This window comes from Gouania willdenowi, chromosome 5 (genome assembly GCF_900634775.1).
Source record: "Gouania willdenowi chromosome 5, fGouWil2.1, whole genome shotgun sequence".
NCBI classification, from domain to species: Eukaryota; Metazoa; Chordata; class Actinopteri; order Blenniiformes; family Gobiesocidae; genus Gouania; species Gouania willdenowi.
In genome coordinates, this window is record NC_041048.1 from 23,593,857 (window position 1) to 23,615,240 (window position 21,384).

Here is a 21,384-nt window from a genome sequence, read left to right on the forward strand (position 1 = left end):
AGTGGAGTTTGGAGTGTGACTGTTTGAGGTTGTGGACAGGTGACTTTTACACTGATAACAAGTTCAAGCAGGTGCCATTAATACAGGTAACGAGTGGAGGACAGAGGAGCCTCTTAAAGAAGAAGTTACAGGTCTGTGAGAGCCAGACATCTTGCTTGTTTGTAGGTGACCAAATACTTATTTTAGGGATTCACGAGGGATTACGAGGAATTTAACAAATAATTCATTAAAAATCCTATAATGTGATTTTCTGGACTTTTTTTTTACTAATTGTGTTTCTCATAGTTGAGGTATACAGTACCTATGATGAAAATTACAGGCCTCTCTCATTTTTTTAAGTGGGAGTACTTGCACAATTGGTGGCTGACTAAATACTGTTTTGCCCCACTGTATACTGACTATGCCACCTACTGAAATGGAGGAATGTTTACAGGGTATATGCAGGAATCCTGAGGTTAATTTCAATACCTTTTTAAGACTTTTTAAAAAATGTTTCAAAAAAAATGTAAGACCTCGTTGCCACTTTAAGCTGTTTTTAGCTACACATCTTTAACAGTTGTAGTTTGCAATTTAACAGAAATGATGTACGCTGAGAAGTAATAAAAGTTGAAAGAATAAATTAAACTAAAGGCAGGTTTGTAGACATTACCCTCAGGTCACAACAAGCAACAACAGTTATTCAAGGCCAGCTGGCAGAAAACAAACACGATAAAAATGTAGGACATGTGCCCGAGATTGTGTGATTTGCTTTCCATCAGCTTCTCTGTGTCCGTCAGCTCTTTGACAAATTCGGTAAACTAACATTGGTACCATCCATACTGACAGAGACAAGCTGCCTCACATTCAGTTTTACAACACACTCCTGTGAATTGACATGGCAGTCTGTTCTGTTCACATTATGCCTTGAATTTCTTTTGTTTGTTCTTGAATTACACAGGCATTCAAATCAAGCATGTTTCAAACATAAAATTGCACCATGAATGCTTGTGAAATTTTAAAACCAACACACACACACACTTAGCTTTTTTTAGCATTAGCTCTTTTAGCAATAGCTCCTTTAGCGTTAGCTCCTTTAGCATGTCCCTTGTCCTAGGGCCTGGAGGTCTTCTGTCTTTCCACACTAACGGGGCCTCCGTCCTGCGCTGCTGGTGTTTCCTGCTTAAAGTACGGTACTAACCCGAATCTCATGACGTATCCAGTTTTGTCTTTTTCCACAGGTGAACGTCAGCAATGTCCAAATCCGTAACGGAAACCTCGACTTAAAAATGTCAGAAATGCCTTCGTTTGAGTTCAGTGAGTGGTGATTCACCGCTGTGTTGAGACACCAGATAACCTCTGCACGCAGCATTGGCGCGCAGCTCATAGCCACCCTTATATCAGCAGACAATGAAGCAGAAGTCGCGGTCGTAGCTGCGTTGGCTAGCTCACTTGTCACGTTACCACGTGGCCGTGTTGCTGGTGGACCACAGAAAGATGCTATAGACAGCTGCTGTTGTCTGCGGCCAATAGCAGTCTTCTTCCCATGTTTGTATTCTTCTCGTCTGTTTTAGCGCCAGAACATTCGCTGTCCCGTGACGTTGCACCCGTATGCACGCGGTCCCAAGGCAATCTAGCTCTGAGTACGCAACCGAGTCAAAGCTTAAATACCAATAAAATTGAATACCTCATAAAATTGCGATTATGACTTTTTAATAATTTTTAAGGGCCTTAATTTTCTAACAATTGATTTATCAACTTTTAATACTTTTTAAGACCCCGCGGACACCCTGGTTTAAGACACAGAGAGCATTCATTAGCAAATGTGTATAAGAATAATACGATGTTTCTGGACCAACTGAGTAAATTGCACAAATGTAAAAACCTTCTACAGAGGGCAACTCATCACATCTCTTTTTTTTATATCTGGAAAACATTTTATTGTTTTCCTAAGGGTGTAACCATCCGATATTGATATCAAAACAATACATATTAGATTACATCCACCTGCATCTAAAATCTCTGATATAAGCACTCTGATGCAAGCAGTCCATTCCAGACTCTACACGAGCACTTATCTATATTTTTTAGTTTCTTCTTATTTATATATTTTTTGATTCATTCAATTGAATAATGTTCTTATGTTTAAGGTCAAAATAAATGTTTCCCAGTGTTTCTCAGTTATTTTCTGTTACACCTCTGCATAACATTGTATCCTTGTTAACATTAAAGAAAACAAAAAAAAGAAATATAGATCAAGATTTAAAGTGCATCAATTTGCCTGAAATTGAAGAAAAAGTAAATCCTTATTTGAACAATTAACATTTTCAGAATCAGTTTTATTTGTTAAGTACAGTTTAAAAACAATACAATGAATTTATCTTGGTGGATGGTGTGAAGAACAAAAAACAAACCAGAAGCAATATAATAATAATAATAATAATAAATATAAATAATGAATATATACATATATACAAGTGCTGCAGGTAATTTTGACCGAGTTGAACCATTCGATTCTGAAAAATAAAATTAAATAAACTCAATAAATAATAATAATGATAACGAGAACAACGTATTTGGCAAATTTTCAATCTACAAAACAAAAATGAATAAAACAATGTATGGTGATTGACAAAAAATTCGATCCTAACACAGGTAGTTTGTCATGTCAAAACGTACATAAGCAATAAACAAACAGTCTGTGTGGCTGTCAGTTGCTTCATCAAATTGTATTTTTGCAGCACTTGCTTTGTCCAGCATGACAGAGATCATGTAATGCTGCAGGCAGAATCATCTCCTCTGCTATGGTGTGTTTTTTTTATGCTACCTTATATCATGTGACAAAGCTGGATGACTGTTGGCAGTTTTTGCTCAAAAAACTAGAAGCATGTGTCTGCAGACCCTGAGACCCGCACATTCAGACCCCTTGGTCTTTTGCTACAGCACCACTTGTCTGTATGCTGATAGTTACATATGTATGGACAAATATGGATGGCAGTAGGAACGTGACTATCAAACGTGAATCACATTGTTCTTTTAATGGCATAAAAGTTTTTTGTCGAAAATGTATCTGACAGTGTAACAAACGTTTGACTATACTACATACTACGATAATCTTTTATGCATGTGAAATACAGTAATATATTTAGACTAAGCAAGCTTAGCTTTTTTTGGAAGCTTGTTTTGCCGGCATATCTTGTTTAAGTTAGTGTGTATGTGCGTGTGTGTGTTTGTGTGTGTGCGTGTGTGTGTGTGTGTGTGTGTCTATACAGACTGCAGCGCTAAATTAAACAGAAATGAAACTATATGTGTGTGGGCCAATGTTTCCATCAAAGGTACGAAGAGAGAAATATCAATTTTTGAGTAAATAGACTGTTCTTCTATTCCATTATTTATCGTATTGTCTGTTTTCATTGAAGTGGATGAGTTCTGCAGGAGGCTAGAGAGGCAGATGAGGAAAGAAGGAGCACTGCCATAAAGGCTGTGTACCACTCAAACCCGTACAATAAAACATTTCATTTCGTCCTTTTCATTGTAGTTTATTTAAGGCTGTTTTGTCAAAATAACCCCATGCACAATAAAACATTTAAAAAATTATTTTATTTAATTATAGGCTATTTAGAAAAAAAGTCTCCCAAAAAAGTTTAAAAGTCTTCCAAGCTTCACAAACAATTAGATCTTGGCATTTTGTTTGGATTTTGCCAGGTTAAAAACCACAGTGTGGGTCAAGGCTGTGCCGTTGCAATTTTACAGTTAACCACTAGGTGGCACTGCCAAAAACCTATAAGGGATCTGAACGTGCGGGTCCACAAGTGCAGGGGGTCTGATTGTGGAGGTCTCCAGGTCTGCAGCCACATACTATTGGCTATCAAGCGTCTTATCAGAGTGATTGGGGTGAAACGTCTTTTATTGACACCCCGCTCCTCCGGTATAGTCTGGGTCTCACCCTCTCCCCCCCGCAAATGGCTTCGGGCGCGGGCCGGATCCGCGGCCCTCAGGCACTCGGCCTCCCCCTTCAAGCGACGGGCTCGCTCGTGGGGGATGCGCCGGTGTAGTGTAAAATAAAACCTACCGTGAAAGTTTCCTACGGTAGACAATGGGCATGCGCACCTGGCGAACTGCGCGTCCGTCATGTTGAAAAAAGGTAAGAATATTTCATTTTTAATTTTTAGGGTTAGGGTTAGAATTGGGGTTTAACATAGTAGGAAAATTTAAGCTAGCAAAATATTGTACGTATACATGTCAATATTTAGTACGCTATTAGTGAGTAGGATTATTTTTCACTACACCGGCGTCCATGGGGCTGCGCAGGCACCGCCCTTGGCCAGGCTGCAGCCCGGTTTACCATCACCCTAGGTACCCAGCAGCATGGCGGGTTCAATGTCAATGCCAACACGTTACCTTGTCTCAAGGGCAAAGAGAATATGCTGTATAATGAGTGCCACGGGCTGAAAAGTTTGGGACACCTTTATGTTGTCCATCTCCATGCTAAACTAGAAAATGCGTTTAAATAATTTAACCCTGTTTCTCTTCAGCAGATTCCTTTTTTTTTAAATATACACATTTATGTTTGTGGACCTCAAAATTCAAGTGCTTATCTTTATGTCATATATCACACACATTTATAGAGGACAGCTTCAGGAAATTCTCCTCAGTAAGCTGTTAATGTCGACATTTAAGTGTACAAAACAAGAGCAGAAACTACCAAATGTAAGGTCCTGATATGCGGTACAAATTTCAGCGAAGAGGAAGATTGCAACATCACATTCAGTGTTAATTTTTCAGGTAAGATCATCCCTGTACTAAGCTACAAAAAATAAAGTAACTGAATTTTAAACTATTTATAATGAAGGTAATTGTATGTTGTTGATCAGAAGAGGTAAAGATTACAAACCAAACCGCGTCAGTACTTGAAATATCTTTTTAATAAAAAGCATTATCAATCTTCTCTAATGTGTGAAAGCACCAGGAGGATATTCAGACTCAAACCAAGTGCATGCACTGTGAAATCCTACAGAGAGGAAGCAGGCTTATAAATAGAACGAATCAGCACGCACAGTGTCATGCTGGAGGAAAACGGGTCTGTTGAATTTATGTTGAGTAAGCAGTGACTGGAGCCTTCATGGGCAGGAAATGGAGCGTTTCATTTCATACTATTATTTGGCATTAGAACCAAATGTGACCTATAAACTCTGCTGGAGCTGAGAGAGACAGCATTGTTGTGTATGGAGTGCCTGGTGTGTGGGAACAGGTGGACAGAACTCTCAGTTTGAGCCCACGTCCATCACTGCTGCGTTTTCTGGACATTTTTATTTATGTTTACATTTTTTTGCAGTGGTAGTGTTACAGCATTTATACCCCGTTCTCACTGTTAACTCCTGCTTGTTTCTCTCTCTCATTCATCCTCTGCCTGGTTCTGACTTCCTTTTTTTTTTAAAAGGCCATGTAACAAACCTGAGTTGTGTATCATTCTTCTTGAACCCAGTTGTTCCCAGCTTCTTGTGTCAGAGAGTAGTGAAGCACGATATTATTGGCACAGTTTCGGTATCGACCAATGTTGGCTTTAAAATTGGACTTCGACCATTCCGCCGATATGATTGGCCGATATAATAACAGGTAAGGGTGTAACAATACATGTATTTGTATTGAACCGTTGCAGTACACGACGTTCGGTTCGGGTACAGGGTTGTACACAGGTGAGGAACGGATCGGAACGGAAGTTGCGTGTGTTTACTTCCGCCTGCAGCTACATGTGCAGCCCGTGTACGTCATGGCTAATGCTAGTGAGAAACCAGAGCTGGAGGACCCTGCCCTGTCGCTAAAGTATCCTGCTTGGGAACACTTCGGCTTCCGGGTGAAATACTGCAATGGAGAAAGACAAGTGGATAAAACGAGGGCAGTGTGCAGACATTCTTCAGCTGAGATCGGGTATGTTTCCGGGAACACGATGAACATGCTAACTCACTTGAAACGGCATCACCCGAGTGCGAATATCACTGCGACAAGAAAGAAAACGTCCTTAGTGCAAACAACAACTGGCATCGGAGTCTTTATAGTAGCGAATAAAAGCTGCTAACTAGCTGTGAGGAGCTTATTTTGATAATATTTTATGTATTTTTTTGTTTGAGATTATTATTACCAGGCAGCACTTTACAACAGTATAGATTTTTATTTATTTTTTTACTTTATTTTCATATTCCGTATAATGTTAAATACATTGTTGGTTTACTAAAGTTTTGAATGAACAAGCACATTTATGTTTTGTATGTAACTGCCAGCAGATATGCATTTACTGCAGACAATGTGGACAAATACATTTTTCTGGCCAAAAATATGAAGGTCTAAACCAAGGGCTACATGCTGGAACTGTGCTGTACTTTTTGTTTGTTAAAAGCTGGTAACAAACTGTGAGCTTATTTCTATAACATTTAATGTATTTTTTGTTTGAGAATACTATTACCAGGCAGCACTTTACAATAGTATTGTATTTTTTTTAACTTTATTTTCATATTCTGTATAATGTGAAATACATTGTTGTTTCACTAAAGTTTCAAATAAACAACAAGCAAATTTATGTTTTACATTTTGTTCCATACTGTACCAAAAATGAACCGAACCGTGACCTCAAAACCGAGGTACGTATATCGAACTGTGATTTTTGTATATCGTTACGCCCCTAATAACAGGCTTTTCTTCTTTTAATCAACCCATAGACATTATATAAGTAGACGCCTCATCGCCTGTGGAGAAGTGTGACTAACTGCCGCCATCTTGTGTGTTTGCTTGTAAATTAACAGAAGTAGCAACAATCTCAAAGTAGATTTATGAATTGAATTTACCATTTCCAAACAGTTAGATTTTTTCCCTCATATACAGCTGTGACACAGAATTCTTGGATCTTGTAAAAATGCCATTTTTACCACTCAAATGAAAAAATGCAAGTAGGTAGTAATTGTTTTCGGTAGGATGGGCCGCAAGTGTATAAATTGTTCAATAAACAATTGTCATGTATGTTGGAGTATTATTTTGCACAAGGAATAATTACTGATGTTACGTCATTTTCAGCTTTGTCTTACCTTTGCGTTTGCCAGCAGGTCAACATGATAAAGAGAATAATTCTGTTTGTTAATTCCACTCCAGAAACTAGATGATCTCTGCATCTGTGTGTGTGGGAAAAACATTGGTATCGGTTGTCAGTCAATGAGTGGCAACATATCGGCATATATCGGATAAAAATCCAATATCGTGCATCCCTACCAGGTAGGTGAGCCCAGTGTGGATGTTGCTGTGAGGGATCGTCCCCAGCTCAAATTGCTCTCTCTGCTCCGTCTACACGCCCTTCACTGAGTATTGATTTCAGTGCTGATGACTGTTTTTCACTGCTGGGGTTGAGCCTTCTCTCCACTTCTTTCCTCTTCCTGTTCACAACGATGCCTCAATCTGTCTGCAGAGAATGATGATTAGCTGTCATGCTGAAAATTGCATATTAGTTTGGAAAGGTGGGCTCTTTCTGTCCAAATGGGTTCGTACTGATGGTGCAGTTTGTTTCATTGTCGGATACAATCAAGAAAATGAATGTCTGTCTGGCACTGATTGGGGATTTCTCTCTTGTTCTGTCTGTGCTGTGAAAAGTCACACATAAAATTGTCTGATGTGCCGTTCTGTGCTTTTCCTCTGCTAGAGAAAATCATCCCTTTCTCTCTTTTATGCATTTTCCAGTTAAACTTTTGCTTCAGTGGGAATTAAGGAGGGAAAAGTTTGTCAGCTTTCAAAGTCCAATTGAAATGTAAAGCAGAGGAGAATTGAATCAATCCTGGCATGAGTAATTTTTATGTTTCAGTTTTGTATGATTCTTGCCTGATAGCACACGTACATCTTGTCAACGTCGGCACGATGAATGAAGTTGCATCGGCGAGACGTATTATGGAGAGCGTTTGCTCATTGGGCAGACGTTGCGGGGACATCGGCGTTTGGACGATGGATTAAAGATGCTCAGCGCGGACTCTCTTATATTATCCTTTATTTAGCATGGCTCATCTATCTCGTTATCCACAGTTGAGTTTTACTTAAATGTGATGGAATATGGCAATATCACAACAACAACAACAAAAACAATATACGACCACTAAATAGCTTATTATGTGTGGACAAAATAAAGACAGATACAGTTCATGATCATAAATGTATTTTGAGCAGCATAGCCAAAAGAACCCCAGCACAAAAACAGCTTCATGGAAGTTCTACAATTTTATAAGTGGCATCACCGATTTGGGGGGAAAAAAACACACAAAATGATGCATTAGGAGTAGAATGCCGACGCACAATCTGAGGCCGACATCGGCGAGACGTATGTGTGGTTTCTGGGTTTATTTTATGAAACATCCTGTAGATCTGTACATAGTGAAGAGTTAATACAAGTACTGATCTCATCAAATCCATCTGCATTGCTGTATGGGTGAATGCAGTGTCAAGGTGAGCAAGGTCGTTGCTTTCTCGTACTTGTTTGGAGCGAACACTGAAGGAGGAGCTCTGTCAGTATCGACTCTCAGACTTTATGAGATTCTCTGCACGTGTTTGTCTCTTCATGCTGCTATAACCCAGTGTCTCTACTTTTCTCAGATGAAGCATTTAGTGAAAAGTTTGCCTGCTGCTAAAACACTTTTCTATGGATTTGTCGTCATGGCATTAGCATGCAGGGGCGATGCCATAGCAACAAATTATTCACTGCCTACTCTGGTCCAACACCCAAGTATAGTGACGGGGATGTGTGTGTGTGTGTGTGTGTGTCACAGGCCTTGAAAGTGTTGATTAGGATCTGCTGGAGGAAGGTTGGATGATGATCGGCTGTTTGCCGCCTCGTCGTTTCCTCAGAGTCTCTGAGCCGAAGCTCCCCTGGGGACTCACCCATCCTCCATCGTCCTGCACTTTTATTTATCAAACACTTTTTCCAATTTGGGAGAACGGTGGGAGAGTGGTTAGCACATCTGCCTCACAACAAGAAAGTCATGGGTTTAAACCCTGGAGTGGACACTTGGATGCTTTTTGTGTGGCGTTTGCATGTTCTCTCCATGCTGTGTGGGTTTCCTCTAGGGTCTCCAGCTGTGAGTGTTGCCCTGTGATGGACTGGCGCCCTGTCCAGGGTGTACCCCTGCCGAGTGCCCAATGAGAGATGAGATAAGCACCAGCTGACCCGCTGAAAAAAATTAACAAACGGGTCAGAAAATGGATGGAATTTCCATTTGTGTTCAGTCATAGTCATGGGCATCTACAAGAAAGAAGTTGAATGATTATGATCTGCAGCTTTTCAGAGGAACCCTTCTTCTTCTTCTTCTTCTTAAATCTTTGCTCAATTGTCAAATTTGCTACAGTAGATCTTCACAGATCTTCCTTCACAATCGATCCACACAGATTTTTGATGATCAAATGTTGTGCCTACAGTGCATCAAAATGTTTTGTAAATACGGTATATACTTTTTCAATGTTCATTTGAAAAAAAAAAATTAAAAAAAAATATATATATATATATATATATATATATATATATATTAGTCATTGTAGATTATGTTTGGAAAATACTAGAATTTGATCTCAAAAACTGAGTATTTTGATTTTATTTATTTTATGATTTATATATATATATATATATATATATATATATTTATTTTAATTTTGTTTTCATGTGAACAATTGGAGGTTTTTTTTTTTTTAAAGCTAGGGTAGGCGATTTTCTCAAGATATAGTTTCTGGTTGAAATTGTCTTTATGTCCTGATAGAAATTAAGATTTTATGTGCTCTGAAAAAGGAACAAAGAAAATCCATCATCTGTAGCAGCTGTAATAAACCTGTAACAACTTCGACCAATGGCAAAAAAACGAACCGTCTTTTTTAACCAATCATGTCTCCCTGCTCGTTCTTGATCCCTCGCATGCATGAGCTCACACTGAAAGCGCGTCACCGCGAGTTAAAACAGAGTTTTTGGTCACGTTTTTTTTAACATATATAATGGTAAAATGACAAACAAACAAAGTTTCTACACAATACAAGCGATGAGCTGAGGTCTTCTTCTGCAGCAGCTGTGCGCGTGCATGTGAGTGAGACGGAGCACAGGGGGGGGGTAAAGGCGGAGGCGTCGAGGAAGCTACAATCAAAATCATGCTAGCTTTCGAAAATCGCCTACCCTACCTTTAACTTATGGAGCCAATAAATCATTGTTAAATGAAATTACCAACATCTCCATGCTGTCTAGATGCATGAACATTTGTGTCTCCCCGTGCTGATCAGTCTGAAAGCATTCAGAGTTCAATTCATTTCTCACCGTTTCAAGATGCCACAGCTGAACACACGTCAAAGAGCAGGACCGAACAGCAGCCAGTGCCCTCCACACATGCAGTTAGTCCTGTTAGTTCATTGAGATGGACCAGCTGTGTGCTGTGCTACATGTGCTCCATAACTTAACACAACACTTCCTGTGAGGCATTTTGTCACAAATATAGATTCCTAGTGTTTGGAACATGTCGGGGCTCTGTGTAACACTAACAGCTGCTGACTTACACACAGGTGACTGGCTTAGTCAATTAGTGAAGCTACAGGCGACATTTCCATGTGCTGATTAGCTCAGTGACATAGAGGAGGGCTGCGTCCGAATTGTCCCTCCTATCTCCTTTCCTATCCACTGTTCCTTCACCCCCTGAAGTGTTTAAGTGATGGACACACATGATAAAGAGCGTCCGAGTTCTCTTTAAGCTCAGGAAAAGAGGCTCACTGCTTCCTTTTTTACCTCCTTTAGCCTAGGAAACGCTGTCGCATCCTTTACCAAAGGAGCCGAGATAATGCTGACCCACAATTCCTTGCGGCGACATCACGATGACCGAACCAATGCTAATCTAAAACCCATATCTTATTATATGTAAAACATATTATCAGATTATAACTGACATAAAACAGACACTCTATGGTTCAAGAATAAGAAATCAGACATTTTTAGCCACATTTATTCAACATAATTCATATTTCTGAGTGGAAGGTGAGTGTGAGCAACCATTCTCAATGTGACGTTTTTTAGTTTTATTTTTGTTCCTCGTAGGCTTGGTAGCCTTTTTTTCTTTTGATTTACATTCAAACTGTGTGATTTTTGAGATTATATCAGCGGAAGGTGTTATAAATGTGCTTTTAGTCCATTTTCAGAAATGTGTAGTTTTTTCACCACAGCAGACGTCACTCACCTTCAGATTATTACGTCACCTAGTGGAAGTGCGTCCGATTGTCAAAACAAACTTGATGGGCTTTTCCTAACTCCTCTCCTAACACCTTTTCTTAGCCCCGTGACGTCATCCACGAGGTTAAGGAAAAGTGAATAGGAAAGGAGATAGGAGGGACTATTCGCACGCAGCCCACGTTTCATCATGAGATAGTTGTGTTTGACCTTTTGATTAATTTACTAATCATTGCAGCTGTAGAATTCCTGTAATGACGTCAGGTAGTAGAGTCGTCTTTGATAGAGAAGTTGTGGGTTCGATATACCTAACTATGTGTTGAAGTGCAAATACAAAACTACTCACAGATGATCAGATTCCTAGTTTCAGTCAGTTAAACAGTTCAAAGAGTTGTATAAGGGTTTAAACAGGTCCCTTCTGTTAATAACTTTAATTATAAATATCAATCAGCCATAACATTATAATGCCTGTGTACCTTTGCTGCCACGCAGAGTGATGCTTTATGTACAGTGACACCTTTTTACCTTTTAGTCATCATTCATCACAATCACGTTTGCATACAAAGTTAAGAAAAAATAAATAATATTGCTGGAACATTCCCAAACATCCATGAGGTCAAAAGCAAATCATATTAACAACATGAACCAATATTTATTGACAAATGTGAAAGCTAACTCACAGCAAAGCACTTTTAGCAGTATTTGTGTTGTAAGACCTACAAAAGTGTAACAATATACAGTTGCTTACTGTAATCCCTTACAGTTATTGTCAGTGGAGGTAACCGATCTTAGCTCACAGTATAAAGGTATACCGGTACATGAATTCGAATTCAGGCTTTGGATTTCATAAATATGCATCTGAGTCTTCTTCATTGCCTCCACTTTTAAAGACATAGCTATTGCGTAACTAAACCTATTCAACGTGTAATTGTGTGTTTGTGGGCATGTCATTACCTCTCTATGATGCATGACCTACTGTATGTGGGGTGCATCTCCACCTAATGTGGAGGTGAAATGGGTTTAATGAATGGTGGATTTAAAGTAGAATGGACTGATAAAGATGTCGCTTGTATTGTTTGACCGCAGTAGCAACAACATGTTATCTCAGAAATAAATTAGCATTAAAGGTGCAGTCCGCAACTCTCAGATCCCTCTCTCCCTCTGCCTCCACCCTGCTCTATTGCCCTGCCTCCAAACTTTCCAAAGTCCCTCCCTCAGAGGAGCTAACAAGCTAACGTTAGCCAGACAGCAACATCACAGTAATATAACATGCTCTGTTAAAAGCATATTACTGCAGCGCTTCTCTCTCTTTCTATGTGCATGCACCTCAGCAACAGCAGCAACAACACAGTGTCACTTACAGCAGCTCACACGGAGGCTGCTGCGCGCACATGAGCAATACATGCACTACAGAGTTCTAGTGTAACAATTACAAATCAAACATAATGTAAATCAAGCAGCAGTAATTACCATTCAAGCAGAAAAGTCGCTAATTCCATCCTCTACTCCTCCAGACCATACACTGTAAAAAAGACAGTGCTCCAGCCCGGGAAAGGGGCGGGGACTGTGAGCAACAGTTGTCAGACAGCCCATCAAACACAATCCTGGCTCCGATTGGTTCTTTTTGCTCGGTCGCAGTGCGTTCTGGTAATCTGCCAAAGGCAGCAGGAGCAGCAGGGGGGGCTCAATGAAATTGTTTTTTTTCACACAAACTACTAGTTTCATGTAAAGCTGTCCTTACATAGTGACAGCTTTAGCAAATATGACAAAAAGTCGAGTTGCAGACCGCACCTTTAAACATGAACCATTTTGGTAAAGTTAAAAGTAACTCACAAAGCATCAAAAAAACATATTCATTTTTACTTACAGCATATATAAATCCTGTGTGTAAAAACTTCTAAAATATGCTTCTTTTAAAGGTTATTACTCATTCCAACCATTGGTGATTTAGTGGTGGCAGTAGGTTTAGACGTGATAATGAAGTTTTATAAGGATAGCAGGATAGTTTGTCGTGCATCATGTCACACTGGAGTGAAAGTGTGGGGAAATGAAGGGCAAAGATGTGTCATTTCACAGTGAGTTTTCTCAGCTTTGCTGATAAACAAATACTGAGAAACTCAGGGCTGATCACGTCAATGCTAATGATGCTTTGTCACCTGCCTCTTATACATGTGAACTTGAAGCACGCACACCATTTGGCATAAGGGTTAAAAACCTATGTGCTTCTGGCTCTGCACTGATTGCAGAGTGCTTTTATCAGCCTCTTTTCTGGCTTTTTGTTGATGACATTTATCGAGCAAAGACGTCATAAACCTACAGGACTGTGGCTCGCCAGGACTTTGGTTTTTTTTTTGTTATTTGTACACACATTTTAATGCATTGCACCTAACAGAGAAGTTTCTATGATATGATTTAATTGCTTTTGAGTCCAAGTTAGCAAACATCTGAGAACAAAAGTGTTATTAAAATGTCAGAAGATGTATCGTCACGGGTACGAGTGGTGCGGAGAGGGGGAGGGGAGTAAGATTTTTTAAAAAAAATCAATGATCTACTACACACCAGATTGTTATTGTTCATATAACTATATTCCTATTGAGTTAAAAAGGTCATGCCCATAGTTAAAGTAAAGTAAAAAATATTTTTTCTGCTTTTTTTTCCTTTCCAAAATTATCATATTGTAAAATCAGTGTATTGCCCCACCTCCAGCAGCCACACATATTTACAATAAACCTTATTGATTGTTGATTTATTTACTCTATAATTTTATCAACTTATTATTTTCTTAATTTTTGGTGTCTGTATGAGAGAGAAATTTGAAGCTCCTTAAAAATCTGACTCCTTTCTCACGCTTTAATTTTGTACACTCTCTCACACACGCTAACAAACACACACACATGTGCAGACAGCCTTTTTTTCATCCTTTAATCCCAAACTGCTTTAAGAAGGAAGAGAAGAAATCCCTCTACAATGTGTGAGCTCTGTTCAGTTTGGTAACCACTTGCTATCTCACATTGTGGTTGCAGGCAGGAGCGTTTCCTCCAAATACTCAGAACTTCCCTCTGTGCTCGATGTGATACACCCTCTGACGGATGTCGGCTTCTTATCGGTGAGCCGCGGAGTGACGGAAAATACATTTTGGAACTTTTTCAAGCGACTCTTCTTGGGAGAAGTTGGTACGAATTGTGAAGAGAGCATGACAGTGGGTTAGCCAGACCTGTTGTGGGTTTTTTTCTTAATTCAGTTTCACACCTCGAGTTTCTATTGGTTTGGTTTGGTCTATTGGTTAATTGTTTATTTGTGGCAGATGTGGAGGAGCTGAAACAGCAAGTGGATGAACGATCCAACACTAGAGGTGGCTTATTGAGCCGTTTGATCACAAGTGAAGGAAACACGTTGATCAAATATCGGTTGGTGGAGCACCCCAAAGATTTACCAGAATATACAATAGGAAAGTACAAGCAGCCATTTGTTTTCCTGACCTCCACCTCTATCATGTCCTCTCTTTTTGTGGCTCAACCAGAAAGTGCCACAACATTAAAGCAGAAATAAGTAACTTGTGCTTAGCGCTCCTCCTAAAGGTTCCTTTTGGTTATGTCACTGTCGTAACCCCCCACCGCCTGCCCCACCCCACAGCTACATACGCTCTCCCAAGATGGTAGCAACCAATCACTGAAAAATCCTAATACAACAGTGACACTAAGAGTGCTTTCACACATATAGTCCCATGTGACCATGTGAACAGTATGAGGAAGAGAGACATGTAAAATAAATGAATGAGGTGGGAGTAATACGGAAGCGAGTGTGAAAATGTGTGTGATGTGTTTGCATGTGTGCTGACAAAGCGGCTCTGAAAAAGGATGGATGGATATATCATATTTGTGTGCGTGCTGCCTGATGGAGGGCCAGGTTGTGAGTGAGTGTGATTGCCGTGTGTTGCTGCTGAGCTGTCACTGCATAGAGTTGCTCCGTCATTATATAAGTTTGAGAAAACAGAATTTGTAGACAACCGTGTGCAGCCACGGGACTGGTCATAATCTAGCATTAGTTTGTATTGGGCTGCTGTAAAGCAGTACGTCTTGCCACCGGGGCGGAGGCAGGGAAAGTTGCAAGTGTGGTTTTCTGGCCAGAGACAGCAGGGGTAGATGAAAGACCCCCCAATCACCCATAAACACTTGTATTGCCCTCACAGGGACTACGAGAAGGATTTATTAATAAGTTCCTTAGTTCTGCTTTAACTTTTCAGAAAATGCTTAATGAGCTCTTTATGAATGCACACACACAAGCTCACTTAGATATACATACATATAGTTAACAAACTTTTGTTGCCAATCAGTTATAGAGTTTATTTCACAGATTAAAAACAAGTGGACTGTTTGCTTCGCTGCTGGTTTTAAAGTTTGTTAACAACATACAAGTTCATAAGAATAAAAAACATCCTCTGACCCAACACTGATACCTGCATGTGCAGCATTGCAGTTTTCTTTCAGTGATTTAAAGCCTTGTGCTCGGACATCTATAATAGTTTTAATCGCAATCATAATAACTATTAATGTTTGTGATAAATTGCTTTTCCATCAGCAGATCCACTCTCTATTGTTTACTTGTCTTAAATAAAGCAGCACATCATGCTGTTGTTCAGGCTGCTGTCACTCAAGGCACCATTTGGTGTTAGAATGACAAATTGGCAGGTGAAGCCCCGTAACAGTTTATGCAGTGTAAAAACCAAACGCACGATAGAAGAGTGCTTCACCTCCATTACTGCCCTCTGCCAAACTATTAAAGTTAATGGAGCCTTTTATTTACAGCTCCTAAAGAGCTATAAGCCTCAATCAAATTTGTAGTTGGTGGAGGTTGTAGGAGATAACAGAGAGGCTGTTGCTAGTGTTAGTGTAAATGCTGTGTGAGATTAAAAGATTCATGTGCATAAAGCACACAAACAGCTCGAAGTGTTTTGGTAATAATAAATAAAACGGTGCAGTGGGATAATAGTTTAGTACCTCTCAATGGAAAAACAAGCTACTGGGTCGAAATCTTCAACCTATCTGTGTCAAGTTTGCATGTTTTTCTCATTCTTAAAGGGCCCATGTTACGCTAAAACAACGTTTCTGTGCTTTCAACATGATAAAAGTGCTATTTGGGCTTCATACACATGCCCAAAGTGTTTTTTTCATTGATTCCCTCAGTCGTTAGTTAGAGGGTGATTTGCTCCTTTCTTACTGCAGGGCGAGCACAAACACCTCGCTCCAATTTGATGATGCGTTCCCACTTTGATGACGAATTTGACGCGGCACTGAGCTGGAAAAGCCGCGCCTCCAGGAAGCTCTCTGGTGTGATTGACATGTAAACAGACACGCATTTCAGCGTCCTTGGCGCGGTGCTATGTATGTATTTTCTACAGTCTATGTACGTACTGGTGAATGCCCCGCCTCGTGTTTATAAAGCAGCATGAGCTCGGCTACAGAGTGGGTGGGAGGAGGGTGGGCCGTCCTCTGGCCCTACGTCACTGTGCTGGGAGGAGTAAGTCAGTGTCCCCTCTATAGACACGCCCACTCATGAATATGCATAAATAGGACGCAAATCAGCCTGTTTGTGTAGAGTTGTTCAGAAAGTGACTTTTCAGAGGCTGAAACTCTGGAAAACAGGCGAGTTTGGAAAAATAAACTTCAAATACTATGTTTTTGGGGTTCTTAGAACAAATGGAGATGGGTGAAAAATAGCAGGACATGGGACATTTAAGGGTGATTTCTTCCTTCCACAGTCAAAAAAAAATCTCTGTTTTCTTCCAGAATAGTGTTTTTGTTGGTTTAGTTTTCTTACCAGGGATTTAAAACTTAAGGTTTACCACAGGTGCAGGAAAGTTGATGGTCTGTAGATGTTGCAGGAGATGAAGTGGGAAGGTGCACAACGTGATTTATTTTTAAGTTAACAAATTGTTATATCATGATTTTATTTGTCATTAATCATTAATAGCCTCTGTAAGAAAATAACTCTTTATTTCAGTATTTTTTTAAAGCTATATGGAGCCATGGCAAAGGACTCAAAGAGCCACATGAAGCTCCAGAGCCGCAGGTTGCAGACCCCTGGTCTATACCTTACTCATTTCTTTGGGCTCACCAGTTGGTAAAGTCAAATTCCTGACTTTTTAGTGAATCTATCAATCATTACAGTTGTTTGTGTACAATATAGGCTTTGTGTAAGCTTTTACCATGGTGGCTTAATGGCTTATAACCAGAAGGTCCTTTAACTGTAGCTGCTTCCAGGTCGTCATTGCAAATGAGAACTTAATCACAATGACTGATCTATAAAGGTATAATAAATAAAGTATATTTTGTTTTGTTTTGATCAATATTAACTATACTGTTCTGGATTTACCCAAACAGATAGAATGTGGGTCTGTAGCTGTAAAAGCTTTTAGACTGACTGGTCCTGAGTGCGCTGTTTTAAACCTAGAAACCACCAAAATTACCTTTAGGGTTATACAATGGCCTAGCATTTCCACACACCCACTCCTGTTTCAAAGTTTACAGTATGAATAAGAGTTGGTTTGGTGTTGTCTCATTGTTTTGTTGACCTGCCCTCATCAAATATGTAGTTCACCTTTCCACACACTGTTCAGAAACATGTACAGCAGGGGTGACAAACTCCTTTAGTTCAGGGGCCAAATACGGAGCAGTTTAATCTTCGGTGGACCACAGATTTTATGCGGGAAGACCATTAATTTCAACACTATTGTGCCCTCGTTTACACTTCTACGTATATAAAAAAATACAAAATATTTAAGAAACTGACAATATCCAAGCAATAAGTGATAAATATCAGTCCCAACAGGATCTTCACTTGAAATTTCCTCTATTTTGTGACAAATGTCTATTTAATTAAGGGAAATATTATGTCATAATAAAAATGACTGCAATCATGTGATATAAGCACCGGGAAAACTGTGAGGCCCAGCAAATATTGTTGAGTTTCATTTACACAATCATTCATGTTTTCTCTGTCATTTTTACTTTCTTCTGCGGGCCGAATTAGATGCTCCAATAGGCCAGATTTGGCTACCGGGCCATGAGTTTGACACATGTGATGTACAGGATGTTATGTTGGAGTTCTTATAGTGACTGTGAGTGTGTTTCTTATTCTGGGTGTTAGGATAAGGATAGGAGGAGCTGCATTGTGTGACCTTGATCGGGATATGTTAGGGGAAGACAAGATGGATGAATGGTTGGATGGACAAACAGGGTCAGACTGAGTGAACCTCATTCTTTAAGAAACCATCGTAGGACAACTGAAAGTCACTCATCAGTCAGAAGTTTGTAAAGTGTGGCTTTAAAACATGTGTACTGCTGTACTGGGACCGCTTAAAAGCTCCAGTGAAGGGCTTTAACTTCTGCTACATGCTTTCACTACCATCTGCTCCCAAAAGACTGCTTTTTACTATTCTAAGTAAATAAAAAAAATAGCAAGATTAAACCATAAATCAAAGGTTACATTAAAGTGAAATGGTGTAGTCCTGCTTTTGTCACTCTCACATGTTTACTGGATTTAAGTGACGGTTAATAATGAGCCATCAGTGCATCAGCACCCAGTTTGAACTATGGATTCTACTAGCAGAGGCAGCAGATAAATACGAATAGTTAGTAATAATGGCAGAAAAGATCAATCTATATTAGAACGCTGGTTTGTGAAACTTTTCTTTGTTTGTTTGGAAATTGCAATGTTTTGTAGAACAGAAATAACAAAATACTCACAGACCTGATTAGTAACCCTGGCAGGATGTCAGAAACTCTGAATATAATGGTTTTACCTTGTAATGAAATACATTTGGCATTCCACATCAAATATATTTATTGAAACTTAACAGAACATTTAACATGATGCACTAAAAGGTTCCCCATCTTCGCTGTAAAGTGATCATGATGTTGAATTAATGTGTGTAAAGTGTCTATATTGTTCTTCTTGTGTAAACTAACTAGACTTAGACGATGAAGCTCACCTTAACAGGAACTCCTGCTCACCCCCGACATACTGACCAGTGACGTTCAGTCAGGGTAGACAGACAGGTCCCCTGTCATTATCACATGCAAAATATTAACAATGATAAGAGAAAAACATATTCTGGTCTTCCCCACCATTCATCCCTAAACAAGAACCTTAACCCCTGAAATTCATAGAGAGATAATATAATTCATGAAAAAAAGAGAAATCAGCTCAAAACAAAATATAACCTTCATTAAAGGTCCCATATGTCATGCTATTTTTCACCCATCTCCATTTGTTCTAAGAACCCCAAAAACATAATATTTGAGGTTTATTTTTCCAAACTCACCTGTTTTCCAGAGTTTCAGCCTCTGAAAAGTCACTTTCTGTGTAACTCCACACAAACAGGCTGATTTGCGTCCTACTTATGCATATTCATGAGTGGGCGTGTCTATAGACGGGACACTGACTTCCTCCTCCCCGCACGGTGACGTAGGGCCAGAGGACGGCCCGCCGTCCTCCCACCCACTCCGTAGCCGAGCTCATGCTGCTTTATAAACACGAGACGGGGGCAGGGCGTTCACCAGTACATACAAAGTGCGAATGCGACGCGTCATCAAATTGGAGCGAGGTGTTTGTGCTCACCCTGCAGTAAGAAAGGAGCAAATCACCCTCTAACTAACGATTGAGGGAATCAATGAAAAAAAACACTTTGGGCATGTGTATGAAGCCCAAATAGCACTTTTATCATGTTTAAAGCTAAGAAAAGTTGATTTAGCATAACATGGGCTCTTTAAAAAAACTGATTTGACCTCATAATAAAGAAATCCTGTTTCTCTTGAGATTATATTGTTGAAACATAAAAATATCTTCTTGCATTAGCAGAAAAAAAATAAATTAAAAGTACAAAGGAATAACTGCTTCATATTTACACATATGAAATGAAAAAACGCTTCTATTAGGTTCATAAATGTGTACGTCTGACTCCAGGGGAGACTCTGGAGCCTCACCATTCATGAACCTCACTGCACTTCACTGACACTGACGTCCATGGGCTGCTGTGTCTGAGGAAGGCCTTATATTAGTGCCTCTGGCCTCCAAAGTAGTCCATCATAATCACACGTGTGGACAATAAAAGCATTTTTTTGCTCAGTGTAACCAAAGCATGAAATGTTATTCAGAGATTGACCTCCGTGTGTTTGTTCTGCAGGAGTTTGCCACCCTCACGAAGGAGCTGAACATCTGCCGGGAGCAGCTGCTGGAGAAGGAGGAGGAAATATCAGAGCTGAAAGCTGAGAGGAACAACACAAGGGTGTGTGTGTGTGTGTGTGTGTGTGTGTGTGTGTGTGTGTGCGTACTGTATGCTGTGTGCATCCGTGAATGCTTGATGTAGATCAACGTCTTTAAAAACTAATTTTCTCCAATAGTTTTGGACAACCGCACTTTTATCTCCGACAAAAAAAGTTTCAATATAATAATAATCATAATAATAATAATAATGCTTAAGAGTTAGACTTTATTTACTGCTTAATTATGTTTTATGGTGCTGAACACTGCCACCTATTGACATGAACAAGTATTTAATAACTTTGGCTTTACTGTGTGTGTGTGTGTGTGTGTGTGTGTGTGTGTGTGTGTGTGTGTGTGTGTGTGTGTGTGTGTGTGTGTGTGTGTGTGTGTGTGTGTGTTGTAGCTGCTGCTAGAGCACCTGGAGTGTCTGGTGTCCCGTCACGAGCGCAGTCTAAGGATGACGGTGGTAAAGAGACAAGCACCGCCACCATCTGGCGTCTCCAGTGAGGTGGAGGTCCTCAAAGCTCTGAAGTCTCTGTTTGAACATCATAAAGCACTCGACGAAAAGGTGGAGTCACTCACACGTGCAAAAAGACACACACACACACACACACACACACTCACACACACAGAGTTGGAAAATGAGAAATAAAACAAAGGAATTAACTAGATTGCTGTAGCAGTAAGTCACGCCCACTAAGACAGGCCCAGTCAGCGCTGTGTGCAGAGACAGACGGTAATACACACAATAATGTGTCTATACACACACACACACACACACACACACACACAGCGAGGTTATCAGGTGAGATGTGTCACTACAACCACAGGTACATACAATCACGACACATGTCTGCGCACATGCAGAGACAGAGGGGAATACACACATAGCATAGATGTGTCTGTACATACATACTGTACATAGCCTGATG

At 39.9% G+C, this 21,384-nt stretch overlaps 1 protein-coding gene across 5 annotated transcripts in view; it reads left to right on the plus strand.

Annotated features, from left to right (window-relative positions):
- Nucleotides 1-21,384, plus strand: part of ppfia4 (PTPRF interacting protein alpha 4) — an 80,040-nt gene that overhangs the window by 35,219 nt on the left and 23,437 nt on the right. For all 5 annotated transcript variants that reach the window (XM_028446651.1, XM_028446653.1, XM_028446652.1 and 2 more), the window contains 2 exons: nt 20,373-20,474; nt 20,856-21,020. In XM_028446651.1, coding sequence (XP_028302452.1) covers nt 20,373-20,474; nt 20,856-21,020 — 267 coding nt within the window. The remainder of the gene's footprint in view (nt 1-20,372; nt 20,475-20,855; nt 21,021-21,384) is intronic.